The sequence below is a fragment of the Mus caroli genome, unplaced genomic scaffold, assembly GCF_978045245.1.
Source record: "Mus caroli unplaced genomic scaffold, Mus_caroli_1 scaffold_6, whole genome shotgun sequence".
NCBI lineage: Eukaryota > Metazoa > Chordata > Mammalia > Rodentia > Muridae > Mus > Mus caroli.
The window spans coordinates 16707983-16722271 of NW_028227261.1; the positions used below are offsets into that span (position 1 = coordinate 16707983).

General features: G+C 56.9%; 2 protein-coding genes across 9 annotated transcripts in view; one reads left to right on the forward strand and one right to left on the reverse strand.

The window, feature by feature from the left end:
• Crocc (ciliary rootlet coiled-coil, rootletin) overlaps positions 1-6072 on the forward strand; it is a 44883-nt gene extending 38811 nt beyond the window's left edge. For 7 of the 8 annotated variants that reach the window (XM_029476503.2, XM_029476501.2, XM_085838750.1 and 4 more), the window contains 10 exons: positions 448-617; positions 723-843; positions 1070-1233; positions 2405-2620; positions 2963-3187; positions 3581-3730; positions 4025-4225; positions 4340-4471; positions 4686-4865; positions 5584-6072. In XM_029476503.2, the coding sequence (XP_029332363.1) occupies positions 448-617; positions 723-843; positions 1070-1233; positions 2405-2620; positions 2963-3187; positions 3581-3730; positions 4025-4225; positions 4340-4471; positions 4686-4865; positions 5584-5670 (1646 nt within the window). In that variant the 3' untranslated portion in view covers positions 5671-6072. The remainder of the gene's footprint in view (positions 1-447; positions 618-722; positions 844-1069; positions 1234-2404; positions 2621-2962; positions 3188-3580; positions 3731-4024; positions 4226-4339; positions 4472-4685; positions 4866-5583) is intronic. The other variant, XM_085838749.1, reaches the window with a different exon arrangement.
• A 725-nt stretch (positions 6073-6797) lies between these two features.
• Mfap2 (microfibril associated protein 2) lies at positions 6798-12360 on the reverse strand. The gene is made up of 9 exons (XM_021159583.3): positions 12305-12360; positions 10112-10187; positions 8872-8958; positions 8641-8667; positions 8454-8534; positions 8275-8328; positions 7655-7742; positions 7437-7510; positions 6798-7248 (listed from the first exon to the last, which is right to left on the reverse strand). The coding sequence occupies exons 2-9, from the start codon at positions 10152-10154 to the stop codon at positions 7145-7147; spliced, it is 558 nt and encodes a 185-aa protein (XP_021015242.1). The 5' UTR covers positions 10155-10187; positions 12305-12360; the 3' UTR covers positions 6798-7144.
• Between the last annotated feature and the right edge of the window lie 1929 nt (positions 12361-14289).

A 14289-nucleotide genomic window follows, 5' to 3' on the forward strand; every position in this document is an offset into this window, starting at 1 on the left:
CTTTAATCCCAGCAATGAGGAGGCAGAGGTAAGCAGATCTCTGGGAGTTTGAAGCCAGCTTGATCTGCATAGTGAGTTCTGGGATAGCCAGGGCTGCAAAACAGAGGGGGGGAGGGGAGAGAGAGAGAGAAAATGAGAATGAAAAGAACTACTTTATTTTTAAAAATAAGGAAGTTGGGCTTGAGTGGGTGGTAGTGGTGCACGCCTTTAATCCCAGCACTAAGGGCAAAGGTAGGTTGATCTCTTGAGTTTGAGCCCAGCCTGGTTTACAGAGCAAGTTTCAGGATAGCCAGGTCTACACAGAGAAACCCTGTCTGGGGGAAAAGGGGGTGGGGGATGGGGCAGGCTTAGGCAGGAAGAGAACCCAGCTCACTTTGGGTTGGGAACTCCCAATGGGTATCCACCACCCAGTGCCTGCTGTGCTCCTAACTATATATTCCCTTCCAGGAAGTGGGGATGGTCTCAGCAGCCCCAGTCCTTTGGAATATAGCCCTCGGTCCCAGCCCCCATCTCCAGGGCTCATTGCCTCCCCGGCACCTCCAGACTTGGACCCAGAAGCTGTGCGTGATGCCCTCCGAGACTTCCTGCAAGAGCTGCGGAGCGCCCAGCGGGAACGGGTGAGACTGGTGAAGATGACCGGGTGGGGAGACCAGGGCCTAGGAAAAGAGGAGCCGTGTTGGTCTGAGCAGAGGTCCTCCTCTGTCTCTCTGTTGGGGATACAGGATGAACTTAAGGTCCAGACCAGCACCCTGAGCCAACAGCTGGCCGAGATGGAGGCAGAGAGAGACCATGCAGCCTCAAGGGCCAAGCAGCTGCAGAAGGCAGTTGCTGAGAGCGAAGAAGGTGGGTCTTCCCTCTGCGTCCCTCTCCCCTCCTACGCTCCTAGCAACTGAGGTGGGAGGCTGGGGAATTGGTGTCCTGTCCTATGACCTGACTCGGGAGACCTTCCCTGGACAGCCCCAATGGGCCCAAACCTACAGGCCCTCTATGGTCCAGGCAGAGCTTGGAGAGGGTGGGGTACAGATTGGGCCTTCCTGGCTTGCCTGATGGGACTGGGTGGTGGCCACAGCCTGGCGCAGTGCAGACAGGCGGCTGAGCGGGGCCCAGGCAGAGCTGGCACTGCAGGAAGAGAGTGTGCGACGTAGCAAGCGGGAGTGCAGGGCCACGCTGGACCAGATGGCAGTGCTGGAGAGGAGCCTGCAGGCCACCGAGAGCGAGCTCCGAGCCAGCCAGGTGGGCAGGAGTGGAGGGCCCGTGGGAGCAGGCCCCAGGGTTCTCTGTGGTCCTCTGCCTGAGACACAGCCTGTGGGGACAGCCTGTGGCTCTTCCCTTGGAGCAGATGCTAGTCCTGTGTTGAGTGTTCATGTGCTTCAGGGAGAAGGGCTTGGGCCTGAGTCAGACAGAGGTTCAGATCTGCCATGGAACAGCCTGCTCTCCAGCTGTCACCCCTGGGTGGGGGTCACCTGTAATCGCCACACAGAGGCAGTACTTATAAACTTTGGGCCAGGACCTGGATCTCTGAATGTCTGCACAAATGGTGGCACATTGTTTGATGTGTAGGTTTCTGCATGTCTGTGTCTGGGGCAGAAAGCCCAGGCCTTGTGTGATGATAGTCCAGCCTCTCACAGCTGAAGCCCCCTGCCCTCTCCAGCCGCCCCGCCCCCGCCCTGGCTGGGGCCAAGCTGGGGCTGGAACTGGATTGTTGTGTCTGCAGCTTCAGCTTTGGCTCGGGGCCCAGCAGCCCCTGGGGCCTGGGAGGAGGCCAGGAACAAAGCTGGGTGGGATCCAGAATGGGGGCCCCTCTTACCCACAGGCCAGCCAGGGCAGGGAGGGCTGTGGAGAAGCACAAAGCAGGACCAGTGAGTCTCAGGGTATGCGTGTGGATCGAATGGTCCCAAGTTCTCCCTGCCCCGTGTCCACTCTGAAGCTCCCTCTGCACGGTGTCCTGAGCAGGGAGGTCAGACCATCCATGAAAACTCGGAGCGGGGGGGCCCTGCTCCTCCACAGGAGCTGCCAGGTTCAGCTCAGGTTTCAGACGTGTTTCCAGCCATGTCTGGAAAGCCCTTTTGTAGAGCAGGGAAGGGTCCAGCGTCTACATTCTGCAACTCCCTCCCCAGGGAGTTTATGAGGCCCCAGGTAGTAGTGTCACCTCTGGACCGGGCTTCCCCCCCCCCCAGTACAGACATATTGTAGTCACATGACACCTTAGCTTCTGCTTAAAGAAAACGACTCTGGGACCTTCATATCTGCTTAGCCTGTGACAAATGGGGAAACTGAGGCCCCAGCAGTGACAGGCTAGTCCCAAGTCACACAGTCCTTGAGGCTAACCCTGCTTTGTCCCAGTGGTACAGAGGAGTGTGGGGAGGCATGGGGTGGCATTGGGGCTGAGCCTTGCTACCTACAGGAGAAAGTCAGCAAGATGAAGGCCACTGAGGCGAAGCTGGAAAGCGACAAGCGGCGGCTGAAGGAGGTGCTGGATGCCTCTGAGAGCCGCTCCATCAAACTGGAGCTGCAGCGGCGCGCTCTTGAGGGCGAGCTGCAGCGCAGCCGCCTTGGCCTGGGGGACCGGGAGGCCCATGCGCAGGCCCTCCAGGATCGGGTGGACTCCCTACAGAGACAGGTGGGCCCTCTCCCTCCAAGTCACACCTACATGGCCCCTGCCTAGCTATGTCCAGGCACTGTGCAGCCCCCTCCCAAGTCTGTGAGGACGGCTTTTCACCGTCAGCTTTCAGAGGCAGACAGGTGGAGTTTCAGAGGGGTGGTGTCCTTGCCTGTCAAATAGCCAGGTTGACCGAGTTCTGGACAGGGTGATCAACCCACAGTGGGGTGAGGCCAGGCTACAGTAGGCTGAACTGGTGGGGGTCTGGATGAGGTGCAGAGAGAGCTGAGAGGCATGGGTTCACACTCCTGTGGACATCACAGTGGGAAGGGAGCCCTCAACCGTCCCCTACCTTCCCAACAGGTGGCAGACAGTGAGGTGAAGGCAGGGACCTTACAGCTGACAGTGGAGCGGCTCAGTGGGGCACTGGCCAAGGTGGAGGAGAGCGAGGGGAGCCTGCGGAGCAAGGTGCAGAGCTTGACAGATGCCCTGGCCCAGAGCAGCGCCAGCCTCAGCAGCACTCAGGACAAGAATCTGTACCTACAGAAGGCCTTGAGTACCTGTGAACATGACCGCCAAGTGCTACAGGTCTGGGGGCTCCGTGGGCTCCGTGGTCTTCTAGTGAGGGGCCAGTGAAAGAGGCAGCCAATAAGAACAGGTGTGGAGGGACCTGAGAGTTGGCCAATGGGGCTGTCAGTCAGGAATTCTGGTCTTGAGGTAGGAATGAGCCAAAGGAATTAGCCAGTCATGAAGCTTAGGGGGGGAAGCTGCCCCACCAGTGAGAGAAGAAACCGGCTAGTAGGGGTATCAGTGGCTGTCACCTTCACACAGGTCAGTGAATGTGACTGGCCACAGGCTAGACCAGTTAGGTGCTCTGCCCTCCAGATGGGTAGACCTTGAGCCTTCGGAGAACTATACATCAGAGGAAAACCTTTTCTCAGGCTGGCAGTCTGGCTTGGTACCATCAGCCCTATCTCCTAGGAACGGCTGGATGCAGCCAGACAGGCATTGTCTGAAGCGCGAAGGCAGAGCAGCTCCCTGGGTGAACAGGTGCAGACTTTGAGGGGCGAGCTGGCCAGCCTGGAGCTGCAGCGGGGCGATGCTGAGGGCCAGCTGCAGCAGCTGCAGCAGGTGAGGCCTGGAGGGCCTCTAACTCTAGGGGTGGCCTGTGTGGCCCTTGGCATAGGGTGGGTAACCCATTTCAACTTCACCCCAAACCTTGACCCAGCCACCTATGAAGAACCATGGCTCATCTGACTCGCTCCCATATCCCTCCAAGAACCACGTGGCCTCAACTCTTTCCGTACACAGGCCTCACAGTTGTCTGCTATATGAGTGGGCACCGTGGGCCAGCACCTTTGTCCCCACGTTGAGATGGTCACCCTGAGGTGTGGTGGGATGAAGGCCTGCCTGCTTGTGCTGCAGGCGCTGCGACAGCGGCAGGAAGGGGAGGCCATGGCTCTGCGCTCCGTCCAGAAGCTACAGGAGGAGCGGCGCCTGTTGCAGGAGCGCCTGGGCAGTCTGCAGCGAACCCTGGCCCAGCTGGAAGCTGAGAAACGTGATCTGGAGCGCTCAGCCCTGCAGCTCAACAAGGACCGTGTGGCCCTCAGGAAGACACTGGACAAGGTGCCTGCTGTGCTGGGACATCCCTAGGTTTCCCGGGTCTCCTCTTGTCAGATTATCTACAGAGCTCCTGTGAGCCAGCCCCAAGAGCCATGCCTGCTCTATATTCTTACCTAGGTGGAGCGGGAGAAGCTTCGAAGCCATGAGGACACCCTGCGCTTGAATGCAGAGAAGGGCCGCCTGGACCGCACACTCACTGGAGCTGAGCTGGACCTGGCCGAGGCCCAACAGCAGATCCAACATTTGGAGGTCAGCCTGCCCCTCTGCCAGCCTGGCCCCCAGTGCCATTTCCATGCAAAACACAAGAAGTCCTGGGGGTGGGGGTGGCCCGTGGCGTGAGCTTCACCTGGGACCCTGACCCAGGATTGGAAAGCGCGCTGTCCAAGTAGCGAGATAAGGGAGGAGAGACTGTCGCTGCCATGCACGCTGGGTCTGAACCGTGATTGGCAGCCCCTGTCTGTAGACACAGGTGGAGGTAGCCCTGGAGGGGAACCACAATCAGGTCCAGGCAGAGGCGGGTGAGCAGCAACTGGAACTGCAACAGGAGGTTGAACGCCTGCGCAGTGCCCAGGTACAGACGGAGCGTACACTGGAGGCACGGGAGCGGGCCCACCGCCAGCGGGTGTCAGGGCTCGAGGAGCAGGTACAGTGGTCTCCCCTGAGAGAAGGCAGGGCCGGGGTGGAAGTATGGGGCTGGAGGGGAGGACTGGTCATGACCTCTACAACTTGAAAAGGGCAAGCAGATCGCTGCTGTACCAGCCCCAGCCTCAGTATCTCGGGGCCTAGGGCTTACTCTCTGGCTCCAAGCCATCAGACCATCTCCCTCTATGGCATGCTTCCCTTAGCAGCCTCAGGCTCTCTGAGTAACCTGGGATCCCAGGGCAAAGAGGCCTCTTTCCCAGGAACGCTAGCAAGAGCCCAAGGAGATGACGCCTACTGGCCAGTGATGTCACTTCTGGCTGGCCTGGTGTAGAGCATGGCTGCTTGGATGGGCCCAGCTTGGTCACAGACACAGGCAAGAGCCTGGCCCAGCCAGATCTCCCTTGCCTCTCTCTGGTCCTCCTTAGGCCAGGGTCCTCTTCTCATAGTGCCAGGACTCCTAGACAGCCCAGTAACGGCAGGGCTGGGAGCAGACACAGGGGTCTTGCTCTGTGGAACGATGCTAGGCAGAGGTGCTTCACATGGCCCAGCCTCTGAAAGGATAAGGATGCCAGAGCATAGACACCTAACTGCCATGAGGGGCAAAAGAGAAGCAGAGGCCTTCCGGCCCTCAGGCGGCAGGTGGCATAGGCCCTGTTCTCTCAGCCCCCGTTCTCTGAAGGCAGCTGGGGCCTGGGTTGCTGGGCCCTTCTCTTCTCCAGGTATCCACACTGAAGGCACAGCTACACCAGGAGCTTCGCAGGAGCTCGGCATCTGTCTCCCTACCCTCTGGCACCCCTGAGAAATGAGACCCTTCTAGTCCTGAGCAGGTCCCCTGGGCAGGAGAGAGACACTTTGTAGCATAGCCTGCCCAGGGCCTGGTCATCAGAGTGCTGTGTGAGGGAACTGGGGTGGCAGAGATGATGGCTTCTCAGAGTTGCTACAACCTGTACTACCCCGGGCCTCTCCTGGAAGAGCCTCTTGATGGCCCAAGGCTGTCCTGCATGAGCCAGCCAGGGGCCAGGGAGAGCACTTGTTTCCGTCAGCAGCAGAACAAGTCTACTACCCCAGAAAGGCTACCTGAGCCAGAGCAGCCCCCAGCGTCTGTCCTTGACATCCTGTCAGAAGCTCCCGCGTGACCTTAGAGCCCTTGTATTTTTATACTTTTTTATAATGTTGACTGTGGAGAGCGTTTGTGCTTTTTGTAACGTGACCTGTTTTCTAGATTTGGCTGTCCACTCAAATGCTTCCTCTATCTGGGAGGGTGGGGGCTGAGGCTTCGGTTAGCTGAGCTCAGCAGCCTCACAGGGCGTGGTGAACCTCTTTCTCCATCTGGCCTCGAGCCGAGGGTGCTGTGCCCGCCCCCATGAGCTTGGGTGCCCTCTGGATAGTGCCAGGGCTCAGAGACAGCTTGGTCTAAGGCACCAGGGCAGGGCTGGCTGTGCACCATCTCGCCCTGGCTCTGTTGAGTGATGCTGGCCAGAAGCGCTCCATGTGGCAGTCTGTGCTCCTGTGTCATGGTGTGACAACACTGAGGCTCACAGAGCACCTGACACCACTGCTGTGAGCCTCTGGGGGACAGGGGTTTTACCCATTACATAGACCTGTCAGGAGGGACCCCCAGAACAGCACAGGAAACACTCACAGTGACCCCTGGTGCTCACAGGAAGAACCAAAATGCCTTGTGTGTTTCTACATGCCCGCGAAGAGTTGCATCTTGGGAGGGAGTGTCAGGCCCCCTCCTCTGGGTCACAGATGGAGGTAGTGTGATGTGGGACACAGAAGTAGAGCCACATGACACTCTTCTAAGGAGCTGGGTAGCCTTGTATTTGGGGCCAGCAGTATTGGTGGCAGTCAAGCTGTCCCTGGACGCAAAAGTGACCATGGTCTTTTGTAAAAACTTTTTATTATTTTATATAAAACAGAGGTGGTCCATGCCTGGGGGCGTAGGAAATCCAAGCAGACCAGCTGGGTAAGGGGCACAGCCTACCTGAGGAGACTGAGGAGGGCTGCCCCCAGGCACTGAGAAGGCACAGTGAGAAGCCCAGGCCCCACAACGAGGCCTTGGATGAACCCCACTAAGGGGTGGAGACTGGACAGTTAGGAGCCCCCACTTAAGGATGGGGAGGGATCCAAGACAGCTGTGACCACACTCCCCAGGGTAGCAGCCCACTGATGTCCGGGATGAAAGGGAGGGCAGGATGGGGAGAAAGCACCAGGTCAGGCAGGGCCTGAGGTGGATCCGAGCTGGGTCCAGGGCTCGAATCTCACACCAGCTCCACCCTAGCAGCCCCCACAGCTCCTGGCACAGGAGGCAGCCACAGATTGGCACAGGCCACTGACGGCCATCACGCCACACTTGGAGAACTTGTCTCGGCACAGGTCAGCTGTGGAAGGAGGGGAAGTCAGGGCGGGAACTCACTGCCCCATACCAATGAGGATGGAGGAGGGGAGCCTGCAGCAGCCTGCATGTGGGTCTGGGCACATATTCCATGCCAGACAGTAGAGGGACAAGATGGCCAGGTAACTAAGTGGGTGGAGGATGCTGCCAGGACAAGGGTAGAGGCCTTCCTACCTCGGAGAAGTTCCTCGTGGGCACAGACAGTGCGGACACATATTTCCTTGTTGACCACATACACTCGGCGGAGGCTAGGAGATGAACCAGGGATACTCTCAGCCACACCCTTACCTATTGCCATTGGGAGAGCCCAGGCCCAGACCCTCCCTCAGAGTTAAGCTCATCTGCCCCAATCCCCTCTTCCCTGGCTCAGAGCTGCTCCTCATAGCCCTCACCTGTAGAAGCAGACCTCGTTGAGACACTGTTTGCAAGGCTTGTGGATGGAGTAGAGGCGGGTGCATGGGTACTGTTCTTCGCGGCAGTCTGGGGACGGGTGGGTCAGACTGGAGGCTCACGAATGAGGTCTGGGTCCCCACGCACCCTCAGGCCCTGCCCAGATACCCACACAAATCCAGCACCCGGTGGGTGGCATAGGACCGCCCAGCTTTGTACCTCACACAGTCCCAGTCCCAACTGGAACACCAGCTGACAGCTACCCCACTTGGCCACTGGAATATCACACTAGCTCACAAGCTGCTACCACCCCGCTCCGTAACCAACTAAATACACAGTCTTCAGGTCCCTCCTCTCAGGCCCTCAGCTAGGTGGCACTCTGTTGGGCTTATTGGTCCTTCCTCACCTGCCCACTGGCACCACACAGCCCAGGGCTATGACACCAAGACAGTGCTGGCACCTCCCTAAGCTCTGGCCAGATGCTAGTGAGGATGCAGGGTGGGAGAGCCCAAAGCTGCCTAGGGGCAGGTCTGCCTGCTCCCCCATCTAGCATCCCACTGTGGCTAAGCCCTGCAAATCCCACAGTCCCTTTCGGAAGCCATTCCGGCTTTCTCCAGCTTACCAAGAGGGCCAGGCTCTGTAGGCTCAGTCTCCAGGTCCCCTGCAGCTGCCAGTTCTAGTGTGGGTGTGGGGAGATAGGGGTTACTGGGAAGGGGTCTCTTCAGGCCACTCCTCTCAGGGCCATCCCAAACCCTCGATCTTGAGGCACAAGAGGAGCTGGGCCTGGGAAGACAGCATTACCTGGGGTAGGGGCTGGGATGACTTCCTGTTGAACTTGCTGCTGGGACTGGAACTGCTCTTCAGGGGTCCGAGGACTCACTTCTGTAGCAGGGAGGGTGGAACAAGGCTTCTGCTCATGTTCCCCTGCAAGGTCCCCACAGGTTCCCACCAGGCGGCCGGCCCCACCCCTCCTACCCCAGACTTTTACCTTGGTAGTCATAATAGTCTGCGTTGTCTGGAAGTGAAATAGAGACAGAATGGGTGGGATCAGGCTAGCCCATGGGATCAGGCTAGCCCACGGCCCCAGGAGAGTAGGGGGACCTACCCCTGGGATCCTACCACCCTACCAAAATGGGTGCCTGGCTGACCCATGTGCGTGGGGTGAGTGGCAGGTAGGTGACATGGCAGCACTGGGGACACTGAAGGGATCATCTCTTACCAATCTGGTCGCCATAGTGGTTGTACTGGACATGGTCCGGGAATGGGGGGAGAGGATCCAGATCATATTGGCCCTGAGCCAGCAGGCCTGCCGAGGAGAGGGGGTCACATGTAGGCACCCCACATTGGGAGGACAAAGAGAAACTAGGTGGTGGTTCTAACCCTACACCCTGACAGCCTCACAGAATCCCAACTCTGAGTCCCGCCTGGGTCAGTTCCCTGCCCTTGCCAGCTCCTTTGCCCTGGGCGGCCTCCCAGCTGCTCCAGGAACTCTCCTAACATTTCAGGTCTGCCGGGTTATCTCACCCACCTTCCCTGCTGGGTCTTTCTTTCTTTCTTTCTTTCTTTCTTTCTTTCTTTCTTTCTTTCTTTCTTTCTTTCTTTCTTTCTTTCTTTCATATTTACTTATTTATTTATTTATTTATTTATTTATTTATTTATTTATTATATGTAAGTACACTGTAGCTGTCTTCAGACGCACCAGAAGAGGGCATCAGATCTTATTACAGGTGGTTGTGAGCCACCATGTGGTTGCTGGGATTTGAACTTCGGACCTTCGGAAGAGCAGTCGGGTGCTCTTACCCACTGAGCCATCTCACCAGCCCTCTTTTTTTTTTTAAAAAAATAATTTATATGTACATTGGTGTTTTGACTGCATATGTCTGTCGTAAGGGTGTCAGATCTCTTGGAACGGAAGTTACAGACAGTTACAGGCAGGTGAGCTGCCATGTGGGTGCTGGGAATTGAACCTGGGTCCTCTGGAAGAACAGCCAGTGCTCTTAACCACTGAGCCATCTCTCCAGCTTCTTGCTGTGTATTTCTATCATAGCATTCAACACGCTATGAAATTTACCAGGTCTGCTTGTCTGATATTTGCCTTGTTCCTAGCCCGGCCATGTGATGGGTGCCCAGTGTGTCCGCCTAATTCACAGCTGTATCTTCAGTACTTGGCTCACAGTAGGAAGTCGGCATAGTTGTGTTCAGTGAGTGGCTCCCAGGTCCGGCAGAGCCTTTGCAGTCCCCACTGATATCTCCTTATGTGATGGATAAGACCCCTCAAAGGCCAAGACTGTACAGAACAGTAGAGCCCTACATGGGTCTAGCACCCAGTGCCTGGACTCCCCACCTTGAGGCTCCTCCACTGTGTGGTGCAGGGCTGGAAAGGAGCTGGGCTCCAGAGTTCTGGCCGTGAGGTAAGACAAAGACTCACATGTGAGCGCCACCCCCCCCCACCTGCTTACCAGGCATGAACAGCAGGAAGAGGCAGGCGGCTCTCATGACCATGGAGTGAGGAGGCGGTGGTGGCGTTGAGGACAGCTAGAGAGAGAGGGAAGGAGAGCGAGCTAGCTGCATGCCAGCCCAGCTGGCCCCGGATGACAACACATTTCTCTCCCTGATTGCGACTATTCGAGGGGTGCTAAGAGCCAGGCATCTGGAGGCTGGGGAGGGACATCTGCAGCCATCCTCGTGTGAGGCTACAAAGCAAGTTCCAGAGCTTTTTTTTTTTTTTTTTTTTTTTAAACTGGGTCTTGCCTGGAGGTGTTAGCACACACCTTTAGTCCCCGCAGAGGCAGGCAGATCTCTTAATTGAGGCCAGCTTGGTCTGGCCTACAGAATGAACGAGTTGCAGAACAGCCAAGGTTATACAAGAAGCCCTGCCTTCAAAAAAACCAAAAGAACAAAACCTCTTAACAAGTGGACCAGACACGACTCTGTCCTGCTCACTGAGGCGACCTAAGAGCCACTTATCCCACCCTGGCTGTACTCAGCTCAATCCTGTCTACCCCTGGCCCATCACCTCCCTGCATTTCTGATGGACTATGTGAATTCCAATGACCTCAGGCACATCCTCAGGGTACCAGCCCTGCCCAGCCCACAGTCAGCCACCAGCTCGGCAGCATCTGCCAGGCCTGCCACCTGCTCCCAATTAGCCCCTGGGCCCTGAGCATGGCGCTCAGCAGGAAAGCAGGAAACCACAGGCGTTCAGGCTCCAGGAGCCCCCAGAGCAGCCAGGGCTGGGCAGGACTCCCAGCTCCACCAAGACTCCTGCCAGGTCCAGGCCTCCCAAGACCTGGCTGTCTTCACTACAGACACGAGCACGCAAGCACGAGACAGGCCTGTTTTGTCTGCAGGAAGCATGGAGTAAGAGCTGGAGGAGGTGAGGGCGCCTCCGACTCCCAGCATGCTAATCAGGAGAGGCAAAGTTACTCGGGCCAGGGGTCTCGAACCTTTGACATGACACTGGATAACAAGAGTGTGGTTTTGGTGACTGGTCACAGCTTGCACAGGCTATGTTCAGGATGAGCGCAGCCTTCAGTGCTGGCTGGCTACAGAAGTGGCTGGCTATCCCCTGCCCTAGTCAGTGGATGGTGATTTCCAGATGCTGCCCACCGGCATATCCATCCAGAGGACTTCCTACCCCGTCATGGGAAGTTCTTCCATACAGCTTGAACCCCAGTTCTGATGTAGATCCCCCTGGGAATCTAGGGAGAGCAGGGGAGAGGCAGAAGCATGGTATCTAGCCTCAGTTTCCCTAAGATTTCCTGCGATTCCTTGATACTTTGCCCATTTCAGGCACCTCCCTCACACATCCTCTCTCTGGTGGGGGCTTGAGGTTCTTGTCATCTTAGACCTTTTCCCATAGGGACCACTGCTCCAAATCCCCACTCTTTGAACTCTGGGTAGCCTCCTGGTAGGGGGGGTCACCAGCTCCATCCAGACCGGAGGTTGACAATAGTAACCGATTGGCTGCCAAAGTGTGTCAGAGCCTTCCTCCCACACTCTCACCGGGCCCAGGCTTAAGGCAGGGACTGGGGCTCATTGGCTAACCGCCGCATGAAGGCATGAAGAAGAGAATAATGAATCGCTCCCAGAGGACCCAGACAAACTCTAAAACTTGAGTTTGGGAGGCCTTAAGGAGCATTCGGGATGGCTGATCCACCCCCACCTCTGGCCCTTTCCACAACTTCGGCCTTATCCCAAGCCCCAAACCCCTTGGCTCCTCTGTGGTTCTAGGGGAGGACCGGGAGACCCCTCCCTGGCTCAGACCGAGGGGGGCCCACAAGAAGCTGCAGAGCCCTGCTGTACAGCTGGGAACAATCAGCCGGCGGAAACTTGCTCAGACTCACTGGCTCTTCATCTCGGGTCTCTCTTTGTCTCCGCGACTGACCCCCGCCCCGCCCTCCACATCCCAAACGCTGGGGGGTGGAGGAAAGGGCAAAAAACTGTCCTGTCCTCCAGCACCCCCATTTCTACTGACCCCTAAGTTCCAGCTCCCTGCCTGTCCTATCTTGCATCCCCCCAACTTGCCAGATGCCCCCTCAGCATCCGCTCCATATCCTGGAACTAGGGGTCCTCGAAGTCTCTCCAGCTCCTGGATCCGAGCTCGGAGCATTGTGCTCAGACACCCCTGGACGTGCCCGACCCGCGCCTACCTGTTGGGGCCTCTGCGCTGTGCTCTAGTGCGGCTGAAAGTGCCGCCCCGCAGCCAGAGCCCCCCTATGGCCCCCAAGGCCCAAGCCCGCCCCTAGCCCGGAGTCGCTGGGTCCTAGAGAGCGCCGCCGCCACGACGCACCCTCGAGGCTCCAGCCCCTCCCCAACACCGCTGGGGCTTGGCCTGGGCCTGATACTAATAGAACCAGCCAATGGCTCATCCCTCTTTCACAGATGCCTCTTCACCCAGAGCCCAGAGGTCACGGGGCTGGAAATGAAGCCTTGCTTGCTGTCTCCCATCTCTCCTTCCTTTTTCCCTTCCTCTCCTTCCTTCCTTTCCTCCTGGCACAACAGATGAGGCAGATTAGGGGAGATCAAGTTAAGCAAACACCCAAGTCCAATTTCAACACTCTGATTTGACCCTGGGAGTTGACCTCAATCCAGGAACAGTCCTGCCATTCCTTCTTAGTCTCCCCCTGTTCTCAGTGTCCCACCCCAGACACTAATTCTTATCCTGGGGGTCCAAGTTCTGCGGTCATGGAACTAAGTCTTTGCTGTGTACTTCTTGACTCTGGTCTACTGATAACCTGCACTGCCCTGCTCTGTGTATCTATTGCAGGGACTTTGTCAGCCAAGAAGCAGAGAGCTCTGGGGTCAGCCAGCTGTCCCCTGATGTCAGGTCCACTTGAGCAGGAAGTGAACCCACCTGGCCGAAATGTTCTTTCCTTTTCTTTTTTTGGTTTTTCGAGACAGGGTTTCTCTGTATAGCCCTGGCTGTCCTGGAACTCACTCACTCTTTCTGGCCTCGAACTCAGAAATCTGCCTGCCTCTGCCTCCCAAGTGCTGGGATTAAAGGCGTGCGCCACCACGCCTGGCTGGAAATGTTCTTTTCTATACTCAAGAGGGGAAAATTGAGGCCCCATGGTTACCAACTGCGGGTACTGGCCAGGATCTGCCGCTGCTCCTGCCCACTTCCCTGGCCCTAAGGATCCAGGCAGGTATCTGGGGCAGGGTTAGGGTTAGGTTAGGGTTGGGTTAGGGTTAGGATTATGGTTATGGTTAGGTCTCTGTTAGGGTTAGGGTTGGGTTAGGATTAGGGGTTAGGGTTAGGATTAGTGTTGGGTTAGGGTTAGGATTATGGTTAGGTCTCTTGTTTCTGGGTTAGGGTTGGGCTAGGGTTAAGGGTTAGGGTTGGGTTAGGGTCGGGTTCGGGTTCGGTCTCTGGTTAGGGTTAGAGTTAAGGTTGGGTCTCTATCCCTGGATGACTCCTTGTTTGCCAACAGCCTCACTTGGGGTTAAAAGCTGCTTGCGGGCCAGACTGACTTCACGACTGACTTCCCGTCCTCTGCTTTCACCTTTAGGCCTGGCACATGCCTGCCCATTAGAGCCACAAGTGACATCAAAATCTTCCCAATCTGCCATCCCGACAGTGGTGGTTTGAATGAAAGTGGCCCCCATAGGCCCATAGGGATTAGCACTATTAAGAGGTGTGGCCTTGTTGTAGGAAGTGTGTCACAGGGCAGGGGCTTGGGGTTAGGATAGGCTTTGAAGCCAGGCCCACTCTCTTCCTGCTGCCTGCAGATCTAGATATAGAATCCTCAGCTACTTCTCCAACACTTTGCCTGCCTGCATGCCTCCTGCCATGACAATAATGGACTGAACCTCTGAACGGTAATGCAGTCCCAATGAAATGTTTTCCTTTATAAGACTTGCTGTGGTCATGCTAGGTGGTAGGGCACGCTTTTAATCCTAGCACTTGGGTTCGAGGCCTGCCTGGTCTACAAAGTGAGTTCCAGGATGGCCAGGGTACCAGAGAGAAACCCTGTCTCTTCACAGCAATGGAACCCTGACTAAGACACTGACCTCCCCACCATAGCACAGGGTCTAGCTGCACCTAGGTACCCGGGTATGCCTTTCACCCCAGACTGACCCAACATCCTTTGAGCTCTGAGTGGCCTGTGAATGGCATTAGACTTCCAGGAACAAG